This window comes from Larimichthys crocea, chromosome XVII (genome assembly GCF_000972845.2).
Source record: "Larimichthys crocea isolate SSNF chromosome XVII, L_crocea_2.0, whole genome shotgun sequence".
NCBI lineage: Eukaryota > Metazoa > Chordata > Actinopteri > Sciaenidae > Larimichthys > Larimichthys crocea.
Genome location: NC_040027.1, coordinates 11,966,961 through 11,973,938, shown reverse-complemented (window position 1 = coordinate 11,973,938; position 6,978 = coordinate 11,966,961). Strand labels below are relative to the sequence as shown.

Sequence of the window (6,978 nt, the reverse complement as noted above, 5' to 3'; positions counted from 1 at the left end):
AACCAGTCCTTATTCAGTTTAAAAATGTTATTATTGATTATAGATAGATGGGCAGATCTGTATTTAAATCAAACCTGTGCAAAGAAATTAAACTTGGAGCTGTTATTGTGAGAATAAACATGTGAGATTAAAGATTAATTCATAATTTACTCAGTTTGTCCATGATCTCCTCATCAGACATCTTGCCCTTCTTCCCTGAAGATCTGAAGATCGTTACTTGATAGAAAACTATATAAAAAAAGTAAAAATAGAAATAGTTTTGAGTAGAAATAAGAAATATTTGAGATGATGGAGGTTTAGCGTCACTGATACACCTGCAGCCCAAACCTTTGTTTAAAGATGTGACAATACTAACATTTAAAAAATTAAGAATAAAAGTTACATACAAATGTTTTTTTTTAAAAATGTGCAGTGTAACCAAGTTTGGAAACAGCTGATATGTATTTAGACTTTTTTTCTCCCATCGACCTTCATCAAATAACTTTAATAATTTCTGCAGCTAAGCCGTCAACCTGTCTGAATCTGTCTGTATTATCAGGACATGTACCACAGTCCTTTAAGGTAGCTGTAATTAAACCTCACTCTAGACCCAGAGCTCTTAGCCAACCACAGACCGGTATCAAACCTTCCCTTTCTGTCTAAGATACTCGAGAAAGCTGTAGCTAATCAGCTGTGTGACTTTCTTCAATAACAATAGTCTGTTTGAGGATTTTCAGTCAGGATTTAGAGTGGGCAAGTTTTTCCTCACTCGAACCGAGGGTCTAAGGACAGAGACTGAAAAGCCCTCCAAGGCAAATGTACTTTGTGACTTTGGGCTATACAAATAAAATCTGATTTGATTTGAAATCTAAACCAATCAGGCGTGAACAAATCTAAAAACCATCTGGAGTCAGATAACACAGAATAAACCGTATCAAATACATCAAACTTAAAAAAATCAAGGTTCAAATGTTTTGTTATTTGTTTTTCCAGCTGTGCAGTGTCTGACAATGCCAGCAGGCCATAAATGATATATTATGAAAACGAAGCCTTCTGTCCCCCCCGTGCTGGACGTTGGACGTCCCTGTCCTACATACTCCTCAGCTTCAACAACAATGGCTTTAATTGTTCCCGTTATTAGTCTGTTGTATTTATAACCTCATCATTGTGTGTTCATGCTCTGATTCTCCTCCAGGTACCACTTGGCACTTCCTTTCCTTCCTCTCCTGTCACCTTTCTGGGCACATCCTCCCCCTCCTCTGCGCATGAGCACACCCGTGCCTCATGTTGATGTGAGCGCTCGCCGCCCTGTCCATCCTCGTCCGCTACGCCCTCCCTCCCCGAAGCTCCCCTCTTAACCACCCCCGTGAGGCTCCCGACGACCTATAAGCGATGTGTGATAACGGAGACCCTGAGGATAAACCCCCCGCGCCTCCGGTCAGGATGAGCAGCACCATCTTTAGTACCGGCTCTGGCAAAGACTCGCTCTCGGCCAACCACAGCTCTAAACCGTTGCCGTCTGTGCCCGAGGAGAGGAAACCTCGCAATAAGATCATCTCAATCTTCTCCGGGGCTGAAAAAGGTGACACGATGATGACTTTTTTTTTAAGTTAGTGAACACTTTTTGTGTCGTCACGTGTGATTTCAACGAGGTTTTGGTTTCTTTCAGGTGGCAGAAAGAAAGACCGAGACAAAGAACGACCAGAGATCTCGCCGCCTTCAGATTTTGAACACACCATACACGTCGGGTTTGATGCTGTCACGGGAGAGTTCACTGTGAGTTTTTATTCTCACACTTCGACCGAAAACACACACCTACATCACATCTGCAGTCTGCACACGTTTGACACCCTTTAATTTGTTTTTGCCTTGCACAGGGCATGCCAGAGCAATGGGCCCGACTACTCCAGACCTCAAACATCACCAAGTCAGAGCAGAAGAAAAACCCGCAGGCTGTGCTCGACGTTCTCAAGTTCTACGACTCCACTGGCAACGGCCGTCAGAAGTACCTCAGCTTCTCATCTTCTGGTGAGAAGTTAAACTGTAACCTTTTTATTGTAAAGTTAATTATTGCCTAAAATTATGCTTTTGTCTTAAAGTCGATAACCTTTTTTTTTATCTCATGTAAAACATTGATTGACCGGGCTCGACCTCTTTTTGCTTTTTTTTTTCCAATCACAGAAAAAGACGCTTTCACCCCGGGGCCTCAGTCTGTAAGTGTTTAAAAACACGCACGCTCTTTTATTTGTGTTACGTTCGGTCTTTATGAAAGTTAACAACTTTTTTTTCTTCCACCTTTTTAAATCAGCCCGTCAAAAAAGGCACTGAACCCTCTTCCCCGAATATCAAAGACATCGACGATGACGACGACGACGAAGCTCCTCCTCCCGTCGTGGCCCCGAGACCAGAGCACACGAAGAGCGTAAGTCGAGTACACACACTTTGTGTACTCGAGGTTTATTTCTGTATTTATTAATTTGTCTTATGTGATTGTTTTGCTGCGTCGTGCAGGTGTACACTCGCTCCGTCATCGACCCCATCCCCGCTCCGAGCACATGCGTAGACGGAGACGTCGCCTCCAAGGCGGCAGAGCGACAGAAGGGGAAGAAGGGCAAGATGTCTGACGAGGAGATCATGGACAAACTGAGTAAATTATGAATTAATCTTTAATCTCACATGTTTATTCTCACAATAACAGCTCCAAACTCACCTGTTTTATGTGATCTACTGGCTTACAGGAACCATAGTAAGCATCGGAGATCCCAAGAAGAAGTACACCAGATATGAAAAGATTGGTCAGGGGTGAGTGCAGAAGTTTTTATGCGTTGTGTGACATTGCATCTATTATAAGAACATGCCCTTTAGTTTGGCAACTTCTTCTTCAAATTCTGCTTCTATTGTTTTGACAACTTTCAATCACACATCTGCTGCCTTCCTGATTCCTAGACAGGTTTTTCACCAGGTGTTATTACTCAGACTCTGTGTTTTACTTGTGATTGTTGTATGTTAATAGTTTGAGTTATAGATGAACTTTCTGAGGTTTGTGTTATGACGACTCAGTGAGCTCCTGACTGTCCTACGAGCCACATCTTAGTCGTATTCTTGTGCCTGAAACAAAGCGTCGTGTCACACCTCTGTTACATCGATCACAGCTTTTGGTGTTGAACTTGTGATGCCTTTTTGTTTGTGTGTGAAACTTCTGCAGACAAATTCGAGCAGACTTTGTTTAAAAAATGTAAATTTCTCTTCTCCTTCTTGTCGCAGGGCGTCAGGAACAGTATTCACAGCCATCGATGTTGCCACAGGACAAGAGGTAAAGAGCAATGGCCCTACCAGCGACACAGCAGAGTAAAATAGACACATGAGGGTTAAAAGTTTTTAACAATAAACTGTATTCATAGAGCTTCTTTTCTACAAGAAATGCAGCTTTAAAGTGAGACTGTAGCTTCATACATATGTCACTGAACACACAGTGATCAAACTGAAGCAGAAGTGTCTGTTTAAAGTTATCTAACAATAGCACAGTGAGTCATCACAGCCCGAGTAAGATTGTATAAGTAAAAGTACTTCAACTTTTTATTTGTGAGAGGAAGAACGTGTTTGTTCCTGTTCGTCTCTTTAAATACATTAAGGAAACAGCTAAACCTGCACGTATACAGTCATAGTAAACACTGAGGGGAAGAAAATATAAAAATATACTGACAGGATCACTTCATTCATTTGTCGGGTAACTCTGAATCTTTGCCTTTTACAGGTCGCCATCAAACAGATCAACCTACAAAAGCAGCCGAAGAAGGAGCTGATCATCAACGAGATCTTAGTGATGAAGGAGTTAAAGAACCCCAACATAGTCAACTTTTTAGACAGGTGAGACAGACTGCTGCACAACACAAGCATCTCGTGATAATTATAACATCATGGGTGTGTGACATTGTGTATTTGTGTCTGTCTGTCAGTTTCCTGATGGGGGAGGAGCTGTTTGTGGTGATGGAGTATCTGGCCGGTGGCTCATTGACGGACGTGGTTACAGAGACCTGTATGGATGAAGCCCAGATAGCTGCTGTCTGCCGAGAGGTACGCTGCGCTCTGCACAGACAGGGTCACATTTAATAAATAAATCATAATTGATGTGAAAGTTGGAGCTCGACAACTTTTCCCTGTCTGTCTCTGCAGTGTTTACAAGCGTTGGATTTCCTGCACGCGAACCAGGTCATCCACAGAGACATCAAAAGTGACAACGTGTTACTGGGGATGGACGGCTCTGTCAAACTGAGTAAGTCCGGTAACCAATGTGATCAGGAGCAGCCTGTCCACATCCCGTCACCGTAACCCTGTATCCTCTCCTCGACAGCCGATTTCGGCTTCTGTGCCCAGATCACTCCGGAGCAGAGCAAACGCAGCACCATGGTCGGCACGCCTTACTGGATGGCTCCCGAGGTGGTGACCAGAAAGGCTTACGGGCCTAAAGTAGACATTTGGTCACTGGGTATTATGGCCATCGAGATGGTCGAAGGAGAACCTCCCTACCTGAACGAAAACCCACTACGAGTGAGTGTTCTTATTTTCATGTTTATGATGTGGCTTTATTTCATGACTAAATTAGTTAAATCAAAGGCACGGCTTAATGCACATAATAGATAACAATAGATTTTATATGAAAAATCTCAAATGGTTAGTGATATTTAGGATTTGCTTGTCAGACTTTGGCATAGTTTGCTGAACAACTGCAGCCTTCAATTGGTCGTGAGTCAACACAAAACAGGACGAATCCTGTCCTCCACCCGCACGAACAACAGCCACTGATCAGCTGACTTGTTGCTGACTGAATTGGTCAACATACAAACATGTCTGTCCGGTTTGTCTGCTTCGTCTGTGTTCCTCTTAATTGCGTGCAAACACCATCAGCTCGTGAGTTTACCCCTACACGGGACTTGACCCATATATACAGATCAAGCTTATTGTCACTGTAAACAGGCGGCCAGGGTGTGTGAACACTGTGTAATAAGGTTATATAGATTCGTGCATGTTTGTAGACCTGATCTCACCTCCAGTTTGTTGTGTGTCAGATGAGCTGTTATTAAGTGACTGCACTATACAGTGTTGGACTTGAATTAAATTGTATCCTGGAACTTTGATTGACATTTCTCGGTGTACCTTTTTTGTCTCGTCTCTTCCTCTTCGGCAGGCATTATACCTGATCGCCACAAACGGCACGCCCGAGCTTCAGAACCCGGAGAAGTTGTCCCCGGTCTTCAGAGATTTCCTCAACCGTTGCTTGGAAATGGATGTAGAGAAACGAGGCGGAGGCAAAGAGCTGCTGCAGGTTGAAACATGCTTCCTGTTACGAGATTTGTGTGGTTTTTTTTTAATTAAATCTGACCTCCACTCACCGCTCTGCCCTCTCTTCCTTCTCAGCATCCGTTCCTGAAGCTGGCGAAGCCCCTCTCCAGTCTCACACCTCTCATCCTGGCAGCCAAGGAGGCCATGAAGGGCAATCGTTAGCTGACGGAATAAAAAAAGAAAAAAGAAGAAAGGAGCTCCCCTGCCTTCCCATGCTGTGCACAGATATGTGCCAACCATTCAGATGTTTTCGTGCCAGACAATAGGCTGAGAGTGACTCGCCACTCTTGATGCACCAGCCTTATAAGCCCTGACAAACCTCACTGTGAAGAAGACCAAAAAAAAACAACAAAAAAACAACAAAAAAATCTAGAGCACAACTCCACCGCTGTCCACATGAACTCTATTCTCACTCAGACGTCAGAAGACAAGTCAAACTAAAGTGCTTAGTTTCAGAGTCAGGCGTTAGTTATTTTGTACAACAAATCTCCTGGTGACACGTTCGGGGCTGGGCTTGTATTTAACTTGGAATGAAGAAGATGCCTAGTTCTATTTAGTTTTTTAATCAACTGCCTTAAACAAATGCAAAATGTTGCCTAATGTATTGTTGATTGTGTCGATGTTTCTCTTCCCATGATTTTTACTACCTTTGTAATTGACCTTTTCAAGCTTTGTCAGTGTCTTAGTTATTTTGATACTTGAATTTCATACGTGTCCCCCTCTTTTCTTGTTATATAGTTGGTCTCATTCAGTGAACACTCTTGCTATTTCCACATTGACTCGTGTTTCATGGACATTTTTTTCTCTCTTACCGGTTTTTATAGGAAACATTTCAGTACATTTGTCATCATGAATCTATGTGCCACACCTTGACAGACCTACTGTATCACTTCTCCCCCTGTATCATTAGTCTCCTGATATCAGAGGTGCACCTTACAGGCAAATTAAAATGTTAGATTGACAGGGTTTATACTTTTTCTTCTTTATTGTTGTTATTAAAAATGAGTATTGTATGTCCAACTCTGTCCTTTGTGTTCTTCTGGACTAAAACAAAATGCGCTTTTTTTCCCTCATGTGTATATTGTGTACTTAATAATTAGTTTGAAAAAAAAAAACAAAGTGGCCATATCGTCATGGTTAGCTGTTGAAGGCATGGTAAAGACAATTTGTTGACTGTTTCTTTTCTCCACTGAACAACTAACAACCTTGTCTGCGCACTCAAATAAATGCAACTGTTTGTGCTTTTGTGATTTTGGGTGTGAGAGTGATTGGTGTGCAGTAACACACAGAGGTAAACAAACATAAGACTAGACTAATACAAGCAATATAACATAAATAACACTTCCTATGCTGTTTATTTGAAGTTGAGCTTTGTGGCTTTTAGAGCTGGATTTTATGAAGGCAGTGTAGATACAACAAAACAGAGGCTTTATTTTGAAGTATTTAAGGAAACTTATTTAGACCAAAACAGTGATTTATGACCCCTACCATCCTCAGATGTCAGATGATTTGTCCTTGTTACATGTAATAATGTTTAGCACAGGGATGTCCAAAGTACGGCGTGGGGGCCAATCACAGCCCGCAGTCTGATTTCATGTGGCCCGAAGCTTCTCTTTTTTTTTTTTAATATTATGGCTTGCTAAAGCAAGAGTGACACGT

General features: G+C 42.2%; 1 protein-coding gene and 1 pseudogene across 1 annotated transcript in view; both read left to right on the top strand.

Annotated features, from left to right (window-relative positions):
- Nucleotides 1–207, top strand: part of LOC113747989 (serine/threonine-protein kinase PAK 2-like) — a 937-nt pseudogene extending 730 nt beyond the window's left edge.
- The window catches only part of pak2b (p21 protein (Cdc42/Rac)-activated kinase 2b), a 9,663-nt gene extending 3,094 nt beyond the window's left edge, over nucleotides 1–6,569 (top strand). Inside the window, exons 2-15 of the mRNA XM_027290425.1 lie at nucleotides 1,175–1,561; nucleotides 1,649–1,755; nucleotides 1,857–2,007; nucleotides 2,161–2,192; nucleotides 2,288–2,401; nucleotides 2,491–2,626; nucleotides 2,718–2,781; nucleotides 3,244–3,292; nucleotides 3,734–3,846; nucleotides 3,936–4,053; nucleotides 4,153–4,252; nucleotides 4,331–4,527; nucleotides 5,165–5,302; nucleotides 5,395–6,569. Of these exons, the coding sequence (XP_027146226.1) occupies nucleotides 1,372–1,561; nucleotides 1,649–1,755; nucleotides 1,857–2,007; nucleotides 2,161–2,192; nucleotides 2,288–2,401; nucleotides 2,491–2,626; nucleotides 2,718–2,781; nucleotides 3,244–3,292; nucleotides 3,734–3,846; nucleotides 3,936–4,053; nucleotides 4,153–4,252; nucleotides 4,331–4,527; nucleotides 5,165–5,302; nucleotides 5,395–5,481 (1,596 nt within the window). The 5' untranslated portion in view covers nucleotides 1,175–1,371 and the 3' untranslated portion in view covers nucleotides 5,482–6,569. The remainder of the gene's footprint in view (nucleotides 1–1,174; nucleotides 1,562–1,648; nucleotides 1,756–1,856; nucleotides 2,008–2,160; nucleotides 2,193–2,287; nucleotides 2,402–2,490; nucleotides 2,627–2,717; nucleotides 2,782–3,243; nucleotides 3,293–3,733; nucleotides 3,847–3,935; nucleotides 4,054–4,152; nucleotides 4,253–4,330; nucleotides 4,528–5,164; nucleotides 5,303–5,394) is intronic.
- The last annotated feature ends 409 nt before the right edge of the window (nucleotides 6,570–6,978 follow it).